This window comes from Alnus glutinosa, chromosome 1, assembly GCF_958979055.1.
Source record: "Alnus glutinosa chromosome 1, dhAlnGlut1.1, whole genome shotgun sequence".
NCBI classification, from domain to species: Eukaryota; Viridiplantae; Streptophyta; class Magnoliopsida; order Fagales; family Betulaceae; genus Alnus; species Alnus glutinosa.
The window spans coordinates 42,028,028-42,052,665 of NC_084886.1; the positions used below are offsets into that span (position 1 = coordinate 42,028,028).

At 35.6% G+C, this 24,638-nt stretch overlaps 2 protein-coding genes and 1 non-coding gene across 3 annotated transcripts; 2 read left to right on the forward strand and 1 right to left on the reverse strand.

The window, feature by feature from the left end:
* Positions 1–1,373: 1,373 nt before the first annotated feature.
* Positions 1,374–5,171, forward strand: LOC133882091 (stem-specific protein TSJT1). Its single transcript, XM_062321197.1, has 5 exons — positions 1,374–1,644; positions 4,070–4,310; positions 4,423–4,543; positions 4,652–4,761; positions 4,883–5,171. Exons 1-5 carry the CDS (start codon positions 1,442–1,444, stop codon positions 4,916–4,918), a joined length of 711 nt encoding a protein of 236 aa, XP_062177181.1. The 5' UTR covers positions 1,374–1,441; the 3' UTR covers positions 4,919–5,171.
* A 970-nt stretch (positions 5,172–6,141) lies between these two features.
* On the reverse strand, positions 6,142–6,337 carry LOC133858959 (U2 spliceosomal RNA). The gene has a single exon (XR_009898632.1). It is a non-coding gene; the product is annotated as a U2 spliceosomal RNA (small nuclear RNA).
* A 15,519-nt stretch (positions 6,338–21,856) lies between these two features.
* Positions 21,857–24,008, forward strand: LOC133882100 (nuclear transcription factor Y subunit C-9-like). The gene is made up of 2 exons (XM_062321206.1): positions 21,857–22,136; positions 22,987–24,008. The coding sequence occupies exon 2, from the start codon at positions 23,028–23,030 to the stop codon at positions 23,781–23,783; it is 756 nt and encodes a 251-aa protein (XP_062177190.1). The 5' UTR covers positions 21,857–22,136; positions 22,987–23,027; the 3' UTR covers positions 23,784–24,008.
* The last annotated feature ends 630 nt before the right edge of the window (positions 24,009–24,638 follow it).

Below are 24,638 nucleotides of genomic sequence, written 5' to 3' on the forward strand. Positions count from 1 at the left end.
TTCTGGTGGCGGTTGCCAAATTCCATTTTACGCCATTGGTGATTTTTCGTACGAGCCAAATGCCCAAAAATATTTTCAGGAAAATCATTTTTTCTGAAAAATGATTTTGTTAAAAATATTTTACGATAGAAAACATTTTACGTCGAACTAAACGGAGCATTAAAATCATCAGTTTCTCCTACCAAAACACGAAATATCACCGATATTATTAGGAAAACTTTTGGGCACTACAAGTTTTATTACATTTTTTTTTTATAAATTGACGTGACAATTTATGTGGCACTATCAAATTAGTCACAAATCAAATTTAGTTATTCAGTGGTTGATGTAGTAAGTGTTATGTAGACTTACAAATTGACGTGACTAGGGATGTACACGTAGATCAGCATTTTACGGTTATCACTTTTAGATAATTGCATCTGCATCATGCGGTTACTAACCATTATCCTCACGATTGTTGAATGTGGTTATTAACCGTTACCCGTATATAAAGTAATGGGCATTTTGAGCATATTTTAGTATTTTTGGGCATATATTATGACATATTTTAAACGATTTTGAAAATCTTGAGTCTGTTTTTAGTGTTTTGAGTTTGTTTTGTATTTTTTTTAAGCCATATTGTTTTAGATGAAATTCATATCTTAATTTGACATTCCAACTTAAAAATAACAAAAGAAAATACAAACATCTCAGGATAGGTATTAAAAATCAAAACAACATCGTTTCGGTAAATTTTTATATATATAAGGCCAGGGTATGCAATTACCGCTATATACATCTGCATATGCCGTTAGTAATTTTTGTTATATGCATTATCACTTCAATCACAATTAAATTTAAGATTTTAATAATTGACGTAAAATATACTCTCATATTAATTTTTAAATCTACCTTTAAATTTATAAGGCTTATATTGAGCCTCACAAATTTAATGGTAGATTTAATTTAATTTAATTTTTTATTTTTTTGACATGTCCACACAAGAGGGAGGAGGGAGGAGGGGGAATTCGAACTAGTGACCTCCGCTTTATGAGGCATGATTTTCAAGCGATTGAACTACCCCGTAAAGATAGTAAATTTAAAATTTGATTGAAGGTAGATATACAATAAATATAAAAGAAATGTAAATGTATCATTTCTATACGAAGTCTTTGCCACACATATGATTCGAACCCTCGGTAGGCCCCACAGTGACCCCCAACCTCTTCTCGTCGTTATCCGACGCTCAAGAATCATCGCCCCAAGTAGACCCCACGCATCACATGTCTCCTCCTCCCTCATTGGACGAAAAAAAAAACACAATAATCGAAAAGACGAAAATACCCTCTCTCCTCATTCTATAAATGGCAAAACAAACTCCCAGCTCCGAATTCCATTGTCTGTGCTCTGAACTTCCTATTGGGAGAGAGAGAGAGAGAGAGAGAGGGTTTACTAGGTGGAGATGTTGGGAGTGTTCAGTAGTTCGATCGTGTCGCCGCCGGAGGAGCTGGTGGCAGCCGGCAGCCGGACTCCGTCGCCGAAGATGACGGCGACGGCGCTGCTGAACCGGTTTGTGGAGTCCAATGCCTCCGCGGTGTCCGTGCAGGTCGGAGACCACGTCCAGTTGGCCTACACTCACCATAAGGAGTCCCCGTTGTTGCCCAGGTAAATGACAAAGAAGAAATTAAAAGAAATCGCCGCTATTCGTTTTGTGCTAGATCACGGTGGTACCGTATTCTGATTGGTAGAAATGCAAAATTAATTGCTCCTCAACAGTTAACTCAGATTATTGATAACTTGATCAGTATTGTTAGAGTGGATCACAATTTTGAAAAACCATCGTCTACCTGCTGTGATTTATGTCACCATTTTTATCATTAATTTTCTTAGATATTAAAGGTTTTACAAAATCGTGGTCCATCTTAACAAATATAACCAAATAATGAAAATAATCATAAAATTGGTTTAATTTTGGGTTGTTGGTCCAGTCCTGTTTCAGTTTGGAAATCGTACGGTGGCCAGACTTTTTAGCTTCACATATCGTAAAGCTTGATAAAACAAAAATGATTGAAAATATCATCTCTCGTACTTGGCTGCGGAATTAATTAAAAAGTTAAATTTTTTAATTTTAATTTATTAATTTTGTGCTGAATTTGTATTAAAAGTTATTAATTCTAAACGTCATGTATTGAGTCAGAATTACGTCGAGACATGAATATAAAAAATTATATAAATTAATTTTAATTTAACCTATTTAATTAAAGATGTTAAGAGCATTTATAGTAAAGTCGTCAAACAGATGATTTTGCTCAAAATCTCGTTGGAGATGAGGGCTGGCCGAGAAGTTGCTGGCCGTTGAAGGATCCAGTTGTCATCGAAAGCCGGTTCCGATGGATCTAGGAACAGAGAAGGTCCACAATTCGTCAATCTTTCATTTTTGAGAGGAAACACCAGCCGTCGAGCCTCGGTCGTTGAAGGTTGGGTCCGATGATAGTCTTTGTTGGATCCGATGAAAGTTGAGATTCTAGAAGGGTCGGTGGTTTTTTTTTTTTGGAACCAGAAGGTTTTTGTTGGGTTGGTTGAAAGAATAATAAAAAAAATAATATTTATTTTGAAATAGAAAATATTTAGAGAGTTTAATATTTAAAATTTTTAAAAATTAAGTAGCTAAAATGCTAAAAGTGATATTTTTCGTCAATTTTGAGGACTTCACTATGGATGCTCTAAATCTCCTAAATCTAGCTCGCTAAACGAATTTAAAAATTAGCATCAATCGAACTTACAAATAACAAATCTGTGTAGAAAATTAGCTGTCATATTCTCACGTGACGTGGAGGGAGGAGATCCAATGGTCATCATTTTAAGATCATAATGGTTCATCATCGGTGATTCCGGAGGGATGGATCGCCATGGGAAAATAGATTTGACATTTAGTTGGTGGAGACAGGCTTCTCTGTGCTTGCCACGTGGCTATAGAGATTCTCTGTCTTGAAGTACTCTCAGCCCTGCGCGTGGTTGATTTGCCGGAAAATAAGTTATAGCCAATAGGTGGACGGTGGGATGATGGTTAACGTGAGTCGACGTTTTACGTGGACAACTGTGGTCGTGGAGGACCAACTGGTCCCACCAACTTTTGACTTCAATGTTGACAGTTGGGTTGGCGGATTTGGTATACATTAAATTAAAACGAAAGAAAAATAATATATATATATATTTTTTATTTATTTATTTTGGGTAGATCGTGATAATAATTTTAACAGATGTTTTTTTTTAAAAAAAATTTTTTATTTGATATAAAAGTGGAAGTTTTTTTAAGTGAGATTTATATTTAAAAAGTATTTTGTGTTTTGAATTGTTTATTAATGATTTGTTTTATTTTTTAAAAAAAAATGTATTTTTAATTTTTAAACTGGAAAAAATATTTAAAATCGCTATCAAACGAGCAATATTATATAACTATCTCTAAATTATAAAGTTATTTTTAAAGAAAAATAATTGACGTGCAATATTAAAGGTATTAAAGTTATTCCAAATAAAATATGATATGTTTATTCATAGTTAAACTCTTATATCTATTTTCCTAAACAGATTGGAACATTACACTTTACAGCACGTCTGTCTTTCCCAAAAAGAAAAAAGAAAAAGAAAAAGAAAAGGAAAAAGAAAAAGAAAAGAAAAGGGTTAAATACTTACATGTTGGAGCCACTAAATTTATTGTTCATTGTATGTTGGCCATCTCTGTCTGACTGTAGTGGTCACAGCCACAATTTTATGATGTGGGCAGAAGAGACCTACAAGTCACAGCCACCATTTCTCGATCGACCATTGATGCGAGTAAAGGATAATTATTCGTGGGTCCATTTCTTCTGTGTGGGTGTCTCTTTTTTCTTTTCTTTTCGGGAATTTTGATAGTGGTTGATAGTTACCCTTTTGGACTTCTTAGACTGGATAAGGTTGGTGGGATTAGGATAAGGATTACAGAACTTTAGGTGGGGGACCCCGTATAGATGCAATGAATGCCCAATGGTAGAAAAATCAGTGTTAGTGATAGGTCGTTTAGCTAATTACTCTTATGGGTGGGAAATGGCAGGTCGTTTGCAGTGAAGGATGAGGTATTCTGCTTGTTCGAGGGTGCGCTCGACAACTTGGGAAGTTTAAGGCAGCAATATGGGCTGGCCAAGTCTGCGAACGAGGTGATTTTGGTGATCGAAGCGTACAAGGCACTCCGTGATCGAGCGCCGTATCCTCCCAACCATGTTGTTGGCCACCTAAGCGGGAATTTTGCTTTCGTAGTCTTCGACAAGTCTACCTCAACCCTCTTTGTTGCTTCTGTAAGTTGATTAATTAGCCCAACAACCAAATGCCTTGGCGAAGCTAATTAATTAATAGCTGTGCTTTTGGTTTCTAATAACAGCAGCTGGGTTTGGTGTAATATTGTGACAGGACCAATATGGTAAGGTTCCTCTCTATTGGGGAATCACTGCTGATGGATATGTCGCCTTCGCTGACGATGCGGATTTGCTTAAATGTGCTTGTGGCAAGTCACTTGCTTCTTTCCCTCAAGGTGGGTGAAAAACAAGATGCTAGCTTAATTATCAGCTTATGGGGTCGGTCACCATCATTGTTATTTAATTACTTAACTTTGTTCACAATTCTGCCTTGGCTTCTGTAGGATGTTTCTTCTCTACAGCAGTAGGAGGACTGAGGAGCTATGAGAATCCTAAGCATAAGATCACTGCGGTGCCTGCTGCTGAAGAAGAGATCTGGGGTGCAACATTCAAGGTACAAATTTCTGTAAACAAACACCTCTACTACAAGTTTGCAGTATGTTTCAGATCAAAGTGCCACATATTATAACTTTCTGTTGTATTGACTTGTCAATTTGGTGGGGGTGAAATTTCAGGTGGAAGGGGCATCAGTTGTCGCAGCCACAGAGTAGAAGATTTTCCTTGAATGGCGCAAGGTCGAACATCATCTATATATACTCCTGAGGTTGAGAGGTTTTTATATGGCAAGGCATGGAATCATGGATGAAGGGCCATGTAAATACCCTGAATGAGTGAGAGTCTGTTGGTAGACTTGGTTTTTATGTGTAGTTTGCCTTTAGTTAGCCTCCTTTGCTCTAAAGCTTTAACCAATGTACAGCTGCCCTTTCTAGTGTAATAAAAGTCGGTTTGAGGATTTGACATCCACTAGGTAGTCACAATCTTGTGATTTATTGTTCTCATCCACACCCACAAAGCATTATGCCAAGCCTTGAATTCTATGCCGGTTTTTACAAGGCGGAAGTTGGACCATACTGATAGCTTATGCTCATAGTAGCTGCCTCTCGCGTCAAACACTACAAACCACGGATATAAAATATAATTTCGGGGAAATTACACGGAGATATAAAATAGTGAATAAAGATGCCTTTCTCATTTATTCTGCCGAATTACCACTCGTGACAAATAATTTCCTCAACTACGATTTGAAAGCAAAATGCCCCTCCTGTAACACGTTGTCGGTGGCAGAGCCACCCTAAACAGGTTTGAAATGGTTGGGCCACCTTAGGGTGAATTGGTCACCTTCATGTGATTTGGGGTGGATTTAGGGCTAATAATTTGTGATACGATTTACGAATTCAACATGAAAATAAAGAGTTAGGATTCAAGAGCATAATCCGTTTAATTAAATGGATCGGATTAGAGTTGACTTATGTAGTCTTATAACCATACTTCAGCATGACTCGCCGACAGATAATTTTTACATGATCCATAAACCCAATACAAAATTAGAGGGGTTGAGGAGTTTGACCCGTTTAATTAAATGGATCAAGTTAAAATTAACATATATAGTCTTATATTTATACTCCGACACGACTTAAACTCGACACGCGAATACAAATTGCCACCCATCATTTTAAGTGGTTTGACCTTTCTTTTTTAGTTTTAAATTTTAAAGTTTTTTTACACATTTTCTTCGTTATTTCAGAGAAAAATAAATAAGCATGCATAAGATTTAACGCCTTCAATAAAATTATAGAACAAAATATAAAATTGCATTTAAATGATGGGTCAAGTGAGGAAGGAAAAAGGCTTTAGCTCTAGGCTCACAAGTGTTAGAAACAGAAACGAGAGACCCAGCCATCGCAACGATCATAAATATTTTACTAAGGTTTGGTTGGGGTGCGCCTGGCCCGTGCTGTAATGCAACGCATGGGCGACGCACGAGAGCCCCAGAAGCAAGCTCCTGTGATGGGCTCTCCCCCTAGAGAAATTAATTTAATATCGTGTGGCCCATTGGGCCACGTATCAGATATTAAACTGATAAGAACAGATACTACACTTGATCTTAGCCAAAAGGCCGAGAAAGGTATGCTTTGTATAACAGCTTGCTTCTGCTTTTGTACCGGGCCTCCGTTTCCTTGCTCTTTCATTTCTTCGGTGTGGTACCACTTGAGGATCACCGATTCCCAAATTCAACCATCGTGGCATCGTGCTAGTAAACATGTGAAGCCATACTATTCAAGATGCTTCCAAATAGCTAATCCTCTGTTGGACTGAAAAAATAAATAAAACTTCAGTCTTCCGACGTAAAAACGAGAACACAAAGACATATATACATTTGCAAGCATAAATGAAGCATAAGGTGAACACAAAAAACTTCCATATAGTTCCCAATCCTCTTTTCATTTGTTTAGCTGTGCTATTGCATCAGCAGTTGAGCATGGTTGAGATTTGTTTTCTGCTCTTGTTGTTTGGTGTTGCTATTATCGGGAGCTTCGGTTTGGCGTACTGATTGTGCTTTGGGTTATCTTAGGGTCTATATGTGCCGCTAGAATGTGGAGCCATTTTGGAGCTGTTGATCGATGCTTTGCTGAAATTTTGGTAGTTCTGCTTAGGGGTATACAACCGGTTGTGGTTGTAGTTATTTCCTCATAACTACTATTCCCATTTAAATACCCGCAACCAAAACCGGTCGATCGGTTGCGGTTATTATCAACCGCCGGTTATCCGATTATTAAAAACTGATTTTCATACATTGTTAATTTTTTTTTTTAATCTAATATCCAACCATTCAATATTTAATGCTAAATAGTAAATATTACTGCACGTACATAATTTCATTTATCATTAATCATTCATTCATTTCAATGCGCTCATAGTCAAGTCCATAGATTAAATAAGATGATTGCAAAGAAAATCAAACAAACAAACAACATTACAAATCCAAAATCAATCTAAAACCAGTTATTAAGAATTAAAAAACATTAAAAATCCAAAACATTAAAATAAAAAAATAAAAAAAGTCTAAATCAATGGCCGGCCACGGGCCACCAATTCCCATTTCAGTGATAATAGGATTTTTGTTTATGTTTTTTCTTTGTGAATCGATTTTTTTTTTTTTTGAACTTTTTGCATTTGAATCCATATTCCACTTTCCACTATAAGTATTCATTAAATTTTGTATTGACGTTGCTTGTCTCGATGTTGGGGTATTCATTCATTTAATAGAGGGTTTTTTTTAATTATTTACATTTTTTTTATTTTTATATATATAGATATATAAAAACTGATTACTCAATTTTCTAAAACCCTATAATTTGTAACTACAACCGAGGTATTCGGTTATTCGGTTGCGGTTATTTTCGATTTTTCAGTTATCCGGTTAGTGCACTACAAAAAAGAAAGAAAAAAAAAAAGGATTTCTGGGCGGTTTAAAACCGTCCAGAAATCGAGAAAAAAATCGTTTGGGAAAAGGTCCAGACGGTTTTTTCTGGACGGTTTTAAACCGTCTAGGAGAATTGGTCGGTATTTTGAGTTGCGGACGGTTTGGGCCAAACCGTCCACAATTACAGACGGTTTGGCCGAAACCGTCCATAAGATGTTATGGACGGTTTTTCGAACCGCCCGTAAATAATTCCAGACAATTTGGGCCTAAAACCGTCCGTAACTATTTATGGATGGTTTGGGCCCAAACCATCCGTAATTTCGTATATGGAAAATGAATTTGGCCCAAACCGTCTAGAATGATATTTTCTTTTTTAAAATATATAATTAAAATCCCAAATATAGAATTTCAAATCCATTTCCAAAATCCCAAATTCAAATTCAAATCCAAATCTATTTCCAAATTCAAACTCTTCACAACAACGGTCCATTAGCTTACATATTTCAAAAATTCATGCATACCTATTACAGAATTCAAATATAAATACATAATTAAAATCCAAAAAAATTAAAACCTATATTCCATTCACCATTATAATCATCAACGCATGGAAGCCCAGAGGAGAATCTGATTTATGGCCTTGTGTGCATCAACGCATGGAAGCCCAGAGGAGAATCCGATTTATGGCCTTGTGTGCATTGCTTGCTTCAACCATCTTGTTCGTTTATGCTTATAGTGTTTGCTACGATAGGTATACAAATCCCAAATTGTTAGGTAAGAATCATCTTGATGAGGCTATGATTAACATATTGCAAGGTGAAAACTAAACACAACTAATGATTATAATATAACCGCCTAGATACTCATACAAGCAACTTTCTTTTTTCTTTTTTCGCTTCAAAGGATAGAATAGATCCTTGAACTGTAGTAGTATTGCAAGGTGAAAACTAAACACAACTAATGATTATAATATAACCGCCTAGATACTCATACAAGCAACTTTCTTTTTTCTTTCTTCGCTTCAAAGGATAGAATAGATCCTTGAACTGTAGTAGTATTAGGAATTAAGTAGCTAATTTTTAACTTCCAATATCACACTGCTAAGCTAATGATAGAATAGAGAAAACAATGACGATATTTTGCACTACAGAGCCATTTCAGCACCTACACTACCAAAGAGTACAAAGTTCTACAAAAGATCATTGATAAACAGCTAAAATTGTAGCTAATAGAAAATACGAGTTGATGATGTTTTCCCCCAAGAAAAGACATGTTCATGAGGATTCCAAGATTCAACTTAAGCATATAATTATAATAGTTAACATTCCTCTTAAGTATTAACATTCCTCTTCAACCATAAATTATTCTTGTGGAATTTGAAATAAAAATAAAACAAGTCCAATGAACAATAAGAGGGGACAATTAATGATTGATTAATAAAAAATTAAGTGTAAACCAAAACATCACCTTCTTCTTTGTTTCCCATTGATAGTTGTTTTCCTACCATAATCATGGCTACCATATGTTTGACAACTGCCAATTCTTCCTGTTGCGCTTCATGCTTGTTGTTTTGCTCTTGCAATTTGATGTTTTGCGCTTCGTACAAAGTCTTCAAACGTTCCATCTCAGCTAGGGGTGTAAACGAACTGAGCTACTCGTGAGTTTACTCAAGATCAGCTCGACTAAAGATCGACTCGTGCTCGAATCGATTATTAAATGAGCTACTCGTGAATACGAAATTAGGATCGATTATTAAATGATGCAAACTCGTATAAACTCGGCTCGACTCGATTAAAGCTCGTGAACCCGCTCGTATAAGGATCGACTCGTTTATTAAGGCTCGACTCACATGCATATATATATATATATATATATATATATATATATATATATATATATATATATATATATATATATATATATATATATATATATATACACACACACACACTAATTTGTTAATATATATAACTTATTTTTATAATAAAGTATATTAATAAACAATATACTATATGTAAGCATTTATTAAGTAACAAATAACATTGATCATTAGATAGTATCTTAAATTTTTAATTACTACCAAGTAAGCTCACGGGTAATTGGTTACAACTTATAATACAAGATGAATAATATCAATACTTAATTGTTATGCATGTGATATAATGACAATCTAAATACTTAATCATATTATTCATGTAATATAACATGACTATATAATCATATAATAATATAACATTGTGTCCCAAATGGGTAGCTCAATCGGTTGAGACCACGCCTCATGAAGCGGATCACTAATTCGAATCCCCCATCCCCCTCTTGTGTGGACATATCAAAAAAAAAAACAATATAACATTGTGGCATATGACATGTAATCACTTTATTATATGTTATAAGTATTATCATTAGATATTTAATAATCATTACATCACGTGATCCAAGATCTAAGATCATACGGATTGTTAAATTATATTAATTTGTTAATATGTTGTCATATGATAATACTTAGACCGTATGATTATATGATATATACTATTATTAATAGATAGTTATGAATTATGATAATTATGATTTATTGATTTATGATTCACAATAATCATACTTATCATAGATTCATAGATAATCTCATAAATCAAGTGATATGATATGAATCATATGATTCAGAATTCATAATTATAAAATATATATACATATATAATTATAAATTAAGTTATAAGTATAAATTATAACTACATAATGTCATATAAGTATAAAAATTTACACTAATATAATGATTAAGAATTTAAATACTTAGATACACTCATATACTGATTAATTATGATTTAAGACTTGAAGTATTTAATAATTATTAGTAATATTTAGATACAATGACTATGTATATAGATTACATATGTAAATATGAATTCACGTTAATCATATGATATAATGACACTCCTGAAACTTAATCATATTATTCATATATAATGACAATGTGATTCATATAATTAAAAATTAAGTTACTAGGATTGGAATTACCAAATATGTTAATTATAATCACAAGTTAAGTATTACTAATAAAATTTAGATCATATAATCTAACATTGTTGTATATAACAGCTAGATATGATATAATTAGTATTATCAATAGACTTTTAAAAAAAACTTAAAGTATTATCATTATATATATAGGACCATATGAATCATATAATAATATAATAATTAACATTGTTAATGTTAATGTTTTAACTTAATAAGTTAGTTAGTATTTATATTGACTATTATTTTATTTTTCTTAGTGACAAAATTCAAATGATAATAATTTTTTATTTGAGAATATACAAACATTTAAATTAATAATAGTAATGGTAGTTTTTTTTTCTTCTATGCATATATGAATGTTAGTTAACTAACTTTTTAAGTATCTAGATTTTATTAATGTTAGTTTTATTTTTTCATACGCATATATTAATGTTAGTTAACCAATCCTTTAAGTATCTAGATTTTCTTAAGAATCTTAACGTTAGTTTTTTTTTTTTTTTTTTTCCTAAGCCTAAGCAACTTTAACTAGAGATTTTTGTAAATTTATTTGTGAGTAAAAAAAAAAAAATGTTCATCGATTTTCAGTTTGTTTTGGTAGAATATTGTTGGTACAGTTTCCGGTATGGTATGAATCTGCATGTTCCTTTGATATTCTTCACGCTTCTTGATAATTCTGCAAAACAACAAAAACTAGGGACCCTTCCGGGGGTCCCACTCCGATGCCTAAGTTAGCTTCTTTGAGAAAATAATGCTCTATGCATAAAATTGAGTCTTCGTTTATACCTGGGGTATGGGCCTATTTATAGGCAAAGAGGTGAAGTCAAACCTGGATTAGGACTCCTGCTCTTTGTTGATCTAGAACTGCTGTCAGAATTCTAATTGGACTTTAATCCTTCTTAGACTTCTAATTTGATATCTTCTTAGACTTCTGATATGATATCTTCTTAGACTTCTGATATGATCATTATTCTTATCTGTTTGGACCTTATTTGACTTTTGAATCTCCTCTTTGGATCGGGTTGAGTGGGATTTATCCCCAACAGTTACCCCCCAATTCCCTTATCCGAAGCTTGCTTGAATAATGGGAATTCCATGTCTAAGGAAACCCGATCTTTGTCTCCTTCTGAAAACCTTCTAACCTGCAAAACCTGAGGGTTAAATCTTACCCCCCATTACCTTCTTGTTTTTCCTTAGGGTTCTCTCCCTGTCTCTTGAAAAACCTGCAAAACCCGAGGGTTAAATCCGACCCCCTGGCTCTCTTTATTTCTCTCTCTCGGCAATGATTGATCCGAGAATGCTTTCTTGTTGCTCTCGGCAAGGACTGATCCGAGACTCTCGGCTAGGACTGATCCGAGAGTTTTCTTCTTGGACTCGGCTAGGACTGATCCGAGACTCTCGGCTAGGACTGATCCGAGAGTTTTCTTCTTGGACTCGGCTAGGACTGATCCGAGACTCTCGGCTAGGACTGATCCGAGAGTTTTCTTCTTGGACTCGGCTAGGACTGATCCGAGAGGCTCCTTCTCGGCTAGGACTGGTCCGAGAAGTTTCTTCTTGCTCTCGGCTAGGATTGATCCGAGAGGCTCCTTCTCGGCTAGGACTGGTCCGAGAAGTTTCTTCTTATACTCGGCTAGGACTGATCCGAGACTCTCGGCTAGGACTGATCCGAGAGTTTTCTTCTTGTACTCGGATAGGACTGATCCGAGACTCTCGGCTAGGACTGATCCGAGAGATTTTACCTACAAAATAAGCGACATCAACGGGTTCCCGGTCCCTAGACCGGGAACACTCCGATGCTTAAGTCAGCTTTATTCATTTATTTTGAAAATACTTATTCCCAAAATCTGGGGAATTTTCTATCTAGTCTGAATTAAAAATAAAAGTCTTTCTTTGCAAATATAAATGCTAAAAAATGAAAGCAAGCCTGAAATTCCCGAGAGTCCTTTTTATGGGATCACGGGCAGATACTGTTGTTGCCTCGGCTCTCTATGCTGTGGGCTTCTGCTTCTTCGGTCCTCTCTTCTTTCTATGTCATCTCGGGGAGCATTCTCTTGATGCCTCTCGTCTAGCTGAGGACGGTCTCAGGGATAATAATCCCGTGGCTGTTGATCTCGGGGCTGATAGTCCTGATGATTCCGAGGCCTGTTATTTCCTGGATGGTTCCGTCGCTCTCCCAAGAACCGAACTAGCTTGCCATTCTTTATGAATTCTTCTATTAACAACCTTAGGGTTACGCACCCCTCGGTGTAATGACCTGCTTGTTTATGAAAATCACAATACTTCCCTGCATTCCTATAAGGAGGATTACCTGGTATCTTTTGCGGTTCCCGAAACGCCGGATCTCTCTTGATTTCCATGAGGACTTCTGATATCTCGGCATTGAGAGGTGTAAAGTTGTAATCTTTGAACTTCTTTACTTGCCTCTGCTCTTCCCCGTCAGCTTTCCTGAATTCTTTCCTTTTCTTTTCTGGGGCTGTCTCTCGGGGTAGTCTAGAACTGGCCATAGACTTCAGTGTCTCTTCCTGATTAATGAATTCTTCTACCTTATCCATGAGGCCCTGCAAGGTACTCGGTTGCTTCCGGATGAACTTTTTCATCAAAGGCTCCTCAGGTGAAATTCCCTGATAAATGGCAGCGAAGATCATATCCTTGGTCGGATCTTCGACCGTAGCCTTCTCTCGGTTGAACCGAGCCATAAACTCCTTAAGACTCTCGTTGCCCTGCTGGTACAATGATAGCAAATATCCCAAAGGCTTCTTCCTTGTCCGGAAAGCCAAGAACTCCGTTAGGAATATCTTGGACAATTCCTTGAACTGATCAACGGAATTCGGGGGCAGCTTCCTGAACCAGTCTCGGGCATTCCCCGAAAGAGTAAGAGGGAAGGCCCGACATGCTACTTCATCGGGTGTCCCGTGAAGGTCTAGATGAGCTTTGAAATTCTCTAGGTGATCCAAGGGATCTCTGTCTCCTGCATAACTTAGAATTTGGGGTACCTTAAACTTATCGGGAAGCTGATAGTCTGCCACCCGTCTGGTGAAGGGTGAGTCTGTATCCATTAGGAGCTTGTCCACCATTACGGATCTGCTTTTGTCCTTTCTTTCCATCTCCATGTACGTGCACCTTCTCTCCAGCTCGGCAATAACTCTGCTCAGATCTCCTTGGCGGTCATCCTCCCTCCGAGGATTAGTGTTGCTGTTGTGATCTTCTTCCTCTCTCTCATCCCTGTTCATCTTGGGATTGGGCTGTTCCGGCCTCCTGCGCAGCAACTCGGCATTCCGATGTGTTAAGGATTCAATCTGGGCTTCCAACGCTGCTATGCGATCTTGATCTCCACCCCCCGGGGGAAGGTTCGGTGGAGGCTGCTGATTATTCTGAATACCTGGCTCCATTCGGACTATGGGCTCTCGGTTGGTTTGGCTTCCGGAACATGTGTTCATCACCATGCTGGATCTTATTTTTCTTTTATGAGGAACGAATAATCGTTTCCCACAGACGGCGCCAAACTGTTGGTACAGTTTCCGGTATGGTGTGAATCTGCACGTTCCTTTGATGTTCTTCATGCTTCTTGATAATTGTGCAAAACAACAAAAACTAGGGACCCTTCCGGGGGTCCCGCTCAGATGCCTAAGTTAGCTTCTGTGAGAAAATAATGCCCGCTCCGATGCCTAAGTTAGCTTCTGTGAAAAAATAATGCTCTATGCATAAAATTGAGTCTTCGTTTATACCTGGGGTATAGGTCTATTTATAGGCAAAGAGGTGGAGTCAAACCTGGATTAGGACTCCTACTCCTTGTTGATCTAGAACTGCTGTCAGAATTCTAATTGAACTTTAATCCTTCTTAGACTTCTAATTTGATATCTTCTTAGACTTCTGATCTAATATCTTCTTAGACTTCTAATATGATCATTATTCTTATCTGATCATTATTCTTATCTGTTTGGACCTTATTTGACTTTTGAATCTCCTCTTTGGATCGGGTTGAGTGGGATTTATCCCCAACAAATATGTTCATGCTGCTGGCTAATGAAGGGTTTTATTTGGTATTTTTGGTGGAGATGACTTTTTAATTAAAATGAATTTGCCATTTTAAAATTAACATAATGCCATAATATGAAATTTAAAATTACGATTGACTACGTATTTGTTATTAATATGCTTGATATTGGTATAATTAAGGATATTATATTTATACTTATCATTGGCAAATAGAACTGTTGAAAATATGACCGTTTAAAAATTATTACGTTAGAAAAATGACAGAATTAACAAAACGATTGTTGAAAAATATGATTGTTAGAAAAATGATCGTTTGAGAAAAAATAATTATTTTAACAAAATGACCGTTGACAAATATGATTGTTAGAAAAATGATCGTTTGAGAAAAAATAATTGTTTTAACAAAACGACCGTTGACAAATATGACTGTTTGAAAATAAAAAAGGACAGTAAAAAATTACGATAATGAGAAAAAATAAATAAATAAATAAATAAATATAGTTAAAAATAGATAATCGGATGTATGGTGCTTTTAAAAGTTATTAGTTATACTAGATAAAGTGAGATTTAGTTAGCTATTTTATATAAAAATTTACATAAGACTTTGAAAATGCTCTTAGTCACTTAGATAAGTCCCACCTACTCATAATTTCCTATTTAATCTAACCTAAGTCTTAATCTATTAAGAATTTTTTTTTTTTTAGAAAAAAAAAAAAAAAAAAAAAAAAGGAAAAAAAGAGGTGTCTAGTAGTACATTTCTCCTTGTCTTGTGTAAAGGGATTTTTATATTAGGAAAATTATAAAAAAAAAAAAACCACTCAGTTACAGACCCACATACCACCCCCTTCAAACACTCCCCTTTATATTAATATGACCGTGTACACTATATAACATCATATCTTCTTTTTGACTTGTCTGACTCAAGTACCATATTTCAACCAATATATATATAAAAACAAGAAAAAGAAAGGCACATCCGAACACTTGATTTAAAGGAAAACGCATTCCTCCCAATTTTTTTTTGTTTTCCTGAATGGTAAAAACTAAAAAGCGTTGTCCTTTGTTAAGTTAAACAAGGTGTTTTGGCTTTGCCACAATCGTCCGCGTGTCAGAAAAAACGTGAAGAAATGTTTTGAGCAGTGCGCCTATCACTTGCAATAATGACGCCTATTCGCCTAACGTAAACATTTCCCTCCAAAAAATATCAGCCACTTTTATTCCTAATTTATCCTCAACAAATCCCGCCTCTTCTCTCTACAAACTCTTCACATTTACCCCTCAAGGAAAATTTTTATCGTGGTTGACAATCTCGTCTTTCCTTCAAGTTCAAGGTGCGTCTTCTTCAACCTCCTTTGCTTGATTTTTTTGCTTCCAAGTTTTAACAGTTTGACGAAATCACTTGAAAACTAACAAAATCTCGGTATGACTCATGAATCTCAGCCACAACAATCCACAACTCTGAAAAAGAACTTGCCCAAAAATCGTTTCTTTCCAAGCTTTCAAGATTGAGAATGGCGCTTCTGGCATCAGCTCCGTTCCATCTGGTTTGTTTTCTACTTTCCTGTCCTTTGCTTTTTTCTGGATTTTGTGTATGAGATTTGTTGGTTGATTGGTTTTGATTTTAGGGTTCTCGATCTACTTGTTTGTGTTAGGATTTTTTTTTCACTCCAGTCGAGCTCGAGCTCGATCAGTAATTCTCTCTTAACGAGCCGATCTGGCACACCAAAATTAGGCTCGTGTCGAGCTCGAGTTTCACTGTTACATAAACGAGCCGATCCCGAACAGCCAATACCCGCTCAGGATCAGCTCGTTTACACCCCTAATCTCAGCTGCCATCTCTAGTTCTTTGGGAGTAGGCGCACTAGAGATCGATCCTTGTCCGGAGGTATAAGAGGTGGATTTATCAGGAGTCGGCCCTAGCCCCACCCCACGTACACGACCGAAATGTTCTGGTCCTAGCACTTGTGCACACGCATCGTTATGCGACCAATAGACTGACCCCTGTGAACACACTTGTTCTGCATGCGACTGATTCTCGATAATTTCTCTCATCTTCACCTGCACAAAACACCCAAGGGTGAAAACTTGAACATATAACTAATATTACGTATTTACCACTTACGATAGCTTCCCCAGCCACTGCATTCACAAGGTTCCCATCTTTCTTAGTATGCGAGACAATGAACATATCATCTCGGTTCGATGTTTCTCCTATGTCTTCCTCCTGCAATATCATTAACATTATCAGTTATAAGCTTATTATCTTACTACAATACGTACAAGCCGTAAATGTTTATCTATTATACGTACAATTTATCGTGCAACCTGTGTGATGCTTTTCGATCCCAGAGTGTGAAGAAGTGCGTTTTGGTCACGGCTTGTCTTGGACTTCAACACTCTCTCCAATAAATTTGGTGATGTTAATATGTGGATTTCTTCAACAAAATAAAAAAATAAATGAAAATATCTTATCAGTCGAAGACAACCACGTATCAATTTGCATTTCGAAGTCTTCTGCATTGAAGACTGGCGTTATCGAAGCCCTACTGACCACAGACTCTACGGTATCACCTTCTTTCAAATTTAGACTCCTCTTGATCCCGTACCTGTATTGCCTTCTTTTCTTTACTAGGTCCATTAATGTTAATCTTTTTATGTGCGCGAGTAGGTGAACATGCTCAAAATAAAAAATTTTCTACACCAAAAAATGAAATCTCATAGCTTAATTGGAAATGTAAGGCTACAAAACTATAAATAAGAAGTGATTGACATGAAAATAAAAAGTTTCATACCGTTATCGTCTAACCCTACAACCGGTCGCTCATGTAGTACATGCTAAGAATCTACGCCCCCTTGTGTCTCGTTAGGATCATGTGTTGTATCGTCTGACCCTACAACCGATCGCTCATGTAGAACATACTAACAATCTACACTTCCTTGTGTCTCATTAGGGTCTTGTGTCGTATCGTCTGACCCTACAACCGGTTGCTCAACCGGTGTGCAGTCTATAGGCTTCCAAAAATCCTTTCTCGGTTGCAGCGTCCAAAAATTCTCTAAGCAAAGCACACAAAAGAGTAAAGAACACTGCTTTTGATTAAACAACGTCAAACAATTATACCACTCACAGTGAAAACAATAGTTGACCATAAATTCCAGAAAACAACAAAAGAATCAGCATCAGCAGAAGTCTAGGAGTGTACGAGTATGGTGGTTATTAACCGCTAGTAACTGGTAATCGCCAACAATAATTTGGGTTTGCGATTTCAAAAAGTACAATTTTAAAAAGTGATTTTAAAAAATGTAGTTAAACGTTTAATAAAAATTGTAGTTTGACTTTTAAAATCACAAGTTAGCCTTTAAAATTATGCGTTTTAAAAAAAAAACAACCATTTGCTTACGAATTGAAAAGAAAATTTTATGTGTTTTTAAAGGAAAATACGAGAAGATAATAATGCAAGCTTAAAAGTAGTTCCGAATCAATTAATCATCTTGAACATCTTTTATAACAGATGGTGTGGTATGCCGTGTTCAACCTAGCAACAACAAAAGTGGAGAGATTGTGGATTTCGAAGGATTACATACGACAATTACTTTTTATATCACATTAATAATTTTTTATATTATTCAAATAAAAAAAATCGACTACTGTACAAAACTTTTTCATATTTCTATATAAATTATTTCTATTTTATATCACGTCAATCACTTCTTACTACTGCTAAAAGAAAAATCAACTCAACCATTTTTACCAAACACACCCAATTGTCTAGTGAATCCACCAATAGTACATTAATATACATATTTGGACATCATTCTAGCTTAAAAACTTAAGCTAATGAGCTTGGGTCTACTTACGTTTATTAACTACTATTTTTCTTTATACTTTTTCAAAGTAGGACACAACATTCACAAGTTCACTCACAACAAATCTCTCTCTCACTCTCTCACACACACACTTGTGAGTTGCGAGTCTCTTTCACCCTTTTGTGTGTGAGTCATTTACAAATCCAAGATTGTCACGTGTACCATAATTGCACTAATTGCAAGCCACATAACGCAACTCTGCTCCAAGAGCCATCAACACTTTGTTTACTGGAACTGAACCAAACTCGTCAAAGACCAAGACACTCGTATTGGCGGAAGCTAACCATATCTCTGATACCAATTATTAGAGAGAGAATCGCTTAAAGAGTCCACCAATAGTACATTAATAAACATATTTAGACACTTTTCTAGTCCAAAAGCTTAAGTTAATGGGCTTGAGTCCACTTAAGTATATTAAGTACTCTTTTTTTTTATACTTTCTCAAAGTGAGACACAACACTCACAAGTGTATTCACAACAAAGTTGATGACTGTCAATTAAGGAGTATGCAGCCAAGTTTGTGGAGCTATTGCACTTCGCCCCCTGGCCTACTTGGTACCAGATGAAGATCTGAAGGCAGGAAGTTCAAGAAGGGCTTACACCCACAAATCATGGATCAAGTAGCGGGATTCGAGTTGATGAATATTTTGGCAGAACTAATTAATAAGGCATCTGTTGTAGAGTAGACTCTAAAGGTGAACGCAAAATTCTTCAATCAGAGAAAAATGTTTGCACCCTAAGGTTTAACACATGCATGGAGGGCAACAAGCGAACAACAAACGAAGGAATTTTTCGTCTGTTGGATAAAAAAGCAGGAGAGCCACGACTGGCCGTGGGTTGTCTCCATGGTCCCAGCATTGTTTTTTAATCTAAGGGCATAGTTGTATTTTCATACTCTCCTAGGGAGTATAGTGGACATTTTAGGCATTTGCCAACTAAATTAACAGAAAATCTTAAAGCAGGGGTAAGTGAAATAGCTCAGTAGTTTATGAGTGGCACATTACAATTTTTTAAAGTTTAGAAGAGATATTACAAATTGAGTGATAGTTTGAAGGGACTAAATATAAACTATATAGTTAATTTTTTTTTTTTTTAATATGTACAATTCACATTATGGAAACATTTTTTGCACCTCTGAAATCAATGAGTTAAGCTATTACAGGTCTCCTTAAACTCTTACATCTTACATTTTTTGCAAATATGTTCCGTTTGTTAATGCTTTTTAGACTTTTTTTTTTTTTTTTTTTAATTTGAAAAAAAAAATATATTTTAATGTGACATATAGGTGAAAATAATTTTAAGTAATTTATAAATATTTTGTGTTTTTAGTTATTTGTTAATATTTTTATTTTAAAAGAAAAACAAAAAAGAGAAAATGAAAAAATTGTATGGAACAAAGCTCAGCATCTTCGGCATCATGAGCCATGCACCTTCTCCCTTTTACTTAAAGCTGCAGTATGAACTAAAGTATTTAATTAGTCAATGAGTACAGGTCAATTGAAAAAAGAAGTGGCGTTGGGATGGGGTATTATCAATAACAGGTTCATTGATGATGGATTTAGCGGACCACAAATTTTTTATTATGTGAGAGAAAATGATAACTTGTGTTATCAACAATCGTTCTACTCTTTTTTACTTCGTGCATTTTTATTTTTATTTTTTCTTTTCTTGAAGTTCTGTTTTGATAAAAAACAGAAAATCCACCAATTTTTTTAAGCTCATGAGTTGTTATAAGCTTAATTATACAAGTAATACTAAAAACTACATATTTCTCATTTATCTAACATTTATCATATAATATTGTGATGTGACAATTTTGGTTAATTTTTAAATTAGTCATTGTTAAAATATAAAATAAAATAAAAATTAAAAGTTTGTTGGAGCTGTCATATCAATATTGTGGAATAATTATGTGACAAATATTTTGGGATAATTTAACAATGACCAATTCAAGGATTAGTTGGAACTGTCACATTAACATTATAAAATAATTATAAGATAAAAATGTGGTTTAATTCTAGTATTACTCTTACTTTAATAATATACATATAGTCTATGGAGACATCTAATTGCTTCTAAACACTAACAACCAATAATAAAGCCAAAAGAATAATGTTATATATTACATTTCTTTGGCCCAAGTGGTGAAGACCTTAGGTTTGGTGGCATTCCCATTAAGTGTAAGATTTGAATTCTTCTAGATGTAAACAATTTTTTAGGGCCACGCTCGCGGTGAAGCCTAGTCTTGCACGGGTTTGGAATTTTCCTAAAGGGTGGGTACATGAAGTGATCTGCCTTAAAGGGATTCTCCGTCGTTATCTTATAAAGTTGACGTGATAGTTTTAACAAACTCTTAATTTTTTTTTTTTCAACAAAGATTGATATAAGAGTTGTTAGCATTGCCACATTCGCATTGTGGGATAATTGTAGGATAAAAATGTAACATTTAGCATAAGTAATGTTATATGCAGCCAATCTATCCGAATTTCATTTGGATGGGCTGCATATACTGTTACTCTTTGTGGACGGAGGACTGCTTTATATAGCATTACTCAAGTAAAAAATATAATTGGAAAAACTTCACATATAACCCTTGATCTTTCATCATTTTTGCAATTAAGTACTCAAACTTTAAAAAGTGTCAATTTAAGATATCTATTTTTTAATTTTTTTTAAATTTCAACCATATGTTGAAATTTTCCCTTCAATTATGTCAAAATTTTCAAAATACTCTTCATTTTTTTTAAGAAAAAAAGAAAAAGAAAAAAGGTATTGGTCATAATTTAACGAAATTTACAAAAATACCCATGTCTGAATCTTTGAAAAATTTTATAAGTTTTTTTTTTTTTTTTTGAAAAAAAAAATTGGGTATTTTGAAAATTTTGACAGAATTTAACGAAAAATTATGACGGGTCGTTGAAATTGAAAAAGATTAAAAGATTTACACCTTAAATTAACATTTTTTAAAGTTTAAATACACAATTGTAAAAGTGATAAAAGATTTCAAGCTGGCCAGTATTTTTCAATAACCTTGATTTTAATCTTTTCCCTCGCACTTTCTACCAGAGAGACGACAATAACTGACATGGAAATTCTTTTTCAAAAATCAGAAAACATGCGCTCTTTCGTATGACTAGGGTTTCTTAGAAATCTTCTTTGCAAACGATTGGATCATTATTATAGAATCCCACCCAATGCACCCATGCGACCCATCAGCATGTAAGAGGGGGGCAGGTCAATAAACTAAACGGGAGGGGCAAAATAGTGAGAGGAAAAAGGGTCAAACCGAAAGTTATAGTTGGACGACGAACCGAACTGGCCATGGCGCTTTTTCATAGTCAACCTTCCACTCCCTTCTCCACTTCGATACCTTAACTCTTTTAATTTTTTAATCCCATTTTAAATTACTAAACAAATCATAAAAGGGTTTTTTTTTTTTTTTCTGAATTATTTGAGATATAGTTGTGTACTATATAGTTATAGCATAAAGATACATCCTCCTATGTTGGTCTTTCTTGCTTTTCTTCGTTTCCAATTGTTCTCTTTTGCTTCTGCTATATCGGAGACTCAGAGTCGACTTATCTTTTGGGGTTTCACTGAGCAAGGAATCGGACCAAAACGCTGCGAATAAGGTACGTACCCTTTTGTTTTTCTACGCAGTGGTTATTGGTTAATGGATGATCATGTTTTGTTTTCGATTGTTTTAGTGTCCGTACGTTTTTTTTTTTCTTTGATTTCTTGGTTGAATTTATTTTCTGGGATTTTGGTGAGGCTTGGGCGTCGGTTGTTGTAGATGGTGGTTGAATTGTTCGTTGGGGGTTTCAGAAACCATGGAATTCGATTTTGACGTTTTAGTACGAGGTTCTTGTCGTACATGGTTTTGTATAAGATCCAGTTGCTATGTGTCGGTTGCTGTTCTTGTTGTTGGGAGTAGTTGGTCCACTCCAGTTTAGTTTTTCCTTTTATTTTATTTTATTTTTTTAAAAAAAAAAACTTTCCTTCAATAGAACTATCTTACTATAAATGTTATCATATTTTTATGCCAGTTAATTTTCTTTCCCACTTCAGGCTGATAATTTCTTAGAGAGTCTGGATGAGAAAAAAACTTTTTTGTGGTGGTTGGCTATCTGGGGGAGACCATGTCTGAGACAGGTGTTAATCCCAATGAGATTGATGGGTTTTTGAAGATCAGAACTTACTTGATCCAAATGGCTTGTACAGTTGTACTGATCTTCTTTCTCAGCAATTCGGTTCAACAGATCTAATATTTGCAGAACCCTAGATTAGATTTCAGATCATGAAGTAGTTTTCACTAATTTTATAGACACAGGTTTTGATCTATATTGGTTTGAAAACACACGTTTTTATGCTGTTTATTTCAATGTTTATATTTGAAGCCTTGCAAGAATGCAAGCTTGTATAGAAACTTAATGACAGATCCTTTTCTTTCTGATATTTTGAATGCTTATTTATGTACTTTAGTTAGCATCACAAGTATTTCTTCCAAGCAAATCTACACCAGTATGGATCATCAAGGGCATGGACAGCCTCCAGCTCAAATGGCATATGGCGTCAACCCATATAACCCTAACCAAATGATTGGATCCTCCCAACCGGGATCGGCCGTTGGAGCTATGCAGTCTCCTACTCAGGCAGCCTCTTCATCTCAGCTTGCACAAAGCCAACTTGCTTATCAGCACATCCACCACCAACAGCAGCAGCAACTGCAGCAACAGCTCCAAAATTTTTGGGCAAATCAGTACCAAGAGATTGAGCAGAGTACAGATTTCAAGAACCACAGCCTGCCATTGGCTAGAATTAAGAAGATCATGAAGGCTGATGAGGATGTCAGGATGATATCAGCTGAAGCTCCTGTCATATTTGCCAGGGCCTGTGAAATGTTCATTCTAGAATTGACGCTTCGGTCTTGGAATCATACAGAGGAGAACAAAAGGAGGACACTCCAGAAAAATGACATTGCAGCTGCAATTACAAGGACTGATATATTTGATTTTCTGGTTGATATTGTCCCGAGGGAGGATTTGAAAGATGAAGTACTTGCTTCCATCCCAAGAGGAGGGAGTGTTCCTGTTGGAGGAGGTGACGGTGTTCCCTATTATTACGTGCCATCTCAGCATGCTCCACAGGTTGGTGCTCCGGGGATGATGGTGGGGAAGCCTGTAATGGATCAAACACTTTATGGCCAGCAGACTCGCCCTTACATGACTCAGACGATGTGGCCACAGCTTCAACAGGAGCAGCCACCCACAGATTCTTGAGTGATCGAAGACTAAGAAACATGAATTAAGGACAGTGCTTGTGAGTTAATCATGATCTTTTGGGGTTGTAATTTGAAAATAAGCAGTAGAAAGTCGATCACTTTGCTTAATATCTATTTACTACAGTTACAAAAAGTGCTTGTTTTGGGCTTATATCGTTTTCTCCAATTTTGTAAAAGGTGTGGTCTCTTCTTTAGTATGTGAAATATAAAGGTTTCTCTATTATGTCATTTTCCTCAGCTTGATATCATCTACGCTCTTTTTTCATCTTTTTCTTATTCTGAAAAGCATATCAGAATTTATGAAAACAGAATTTATGAAATACAGATGCTTCGCAAAATGCAACTTTCTGTCTTATCTCTTACTTGAAAGCATTATTGCGGAGCGATTGAATGAATAGCTGCCTCACAGCAAAATGCTTGTCGGGTAATTATACTTTGAATTATTGGATTGGACCTCGAGGATGGACTAGTACCATGAAGGGGGCAATGCAGAACGAGCCCATCAATCAAAAGAATCTATCGTAGCTAAAGACTTCTTTAAAAGGAAGTGGTAGTGCGGAGCATCCATCACTTGGATGCTCGGACTTTCAGATGAACAGTTAGGTATTCGGTATATGTTCAAAAGGGAAGATCTCATTTATAAAAATCTTTGGCCATTTATTAGACATGGGATCAGCCAGTCCAATCAGAACTAAGTACAGAGGGAACAGCGCGTCTTGCGCCGCTGTTCAAGCCACTTCATCATACTAATGGTCAGAATACTATAAATGACCGCTAATCGTGTTAAATCAAAGTAAAGTTGGTCCTCTCAGACACTGTGAAGATCACACGTACAAGCTCACAAAAAGAAGAT

Coding starts and splice junctions, on each gene's coding strand:
- LOC133882091 (XM_062321197.1), top strand. CDS start 1,442: ATGTTGGGAGTGTTCAGTAGTTCGATCGTGTCGCCGCCGGAGGAGCTG. Junction 4,311..4,422: donor CAACCCTCTTTGTTGCTTCT/GTAAGTTGATTA, acceptor ATATTGTGACAG/GACCAATATGGTAAGGTTCC. Junction 4,762..4,882: donor TCTGGGGTGCAACATTCAAG/GTACAAATTTCT, acceptor GTGAAATTTCAG/GTGGAAGGGGCATCAGTTGT.
- LOC133882100 (XM_062321206.1), top strand. CDS start 23,028: ATGGATCATCAAGGGCATGGACAGCCTCCAGCTCAAATGGCATATGGC.